Consider the following 261-nt stretch of genomic DNA (forward strand, 5'->3'; position numbering starts at 1 on the left):
CAGGTGGCCGGGTCAAGTCCTCCTGCACTCGCTGCCCCGCCCAAGGAGACACTGGCCTGGAGCCGGCGGGCAGAGAGGGGGACTTACGTCTGTGATGGCCTTCTTGGCCTTCTCCTCAGCGTTCCTGCACTCCTGCACCGCCTCCTCCACCTCAGTCTGGAGCTGAGACAGGTCTGCGTCCATCTTCTTCTTCTGGTTGATGAGGCTGGTGTTCTGGGGGTGGGAGGTGGCAGCAGGAAAAGCACTGAACATCCATGAGTG

At 61.7% G+C, this 261-nt stretch overlaps 1 protein-coding gene across 1 annotated transcript in view; it reads right to left on the reverse strand.

Moving 5' to 3' along the window:
• The window catches only part of LOC102485681 (myosin-7), a 28,770-nt gene that overhangs the window by 2,455 nt on the left and 26,054 nt on the right, over nt 1–261 (reverse strand). The window contains exon 34 of the mRNA XM_027770327.1: nt 18–255. Coding sequence (XP_027626128.1) covers nt 18–255 — 238 coding nt within the window. The remainder of the gene's footprint in view (nt 1–17; nt 256–261) is intronic.

Source organism: Tupaia chinensis, unplaced genomic scaffold, assembly GCF_000334495.1.
Source record: "Tupaia chinensis unplaced genomic scaffold, TupChi_1.0 Scaffold000126_2, whole genome shotgun sequence".
NCBI classification, from domain to species: domain Eukaryota; kingdom Metazoa; phylum Chordata; class Mammalia; order Scandentia; family Tupaiidae; genus Tupaia; species Tupaia belangeri.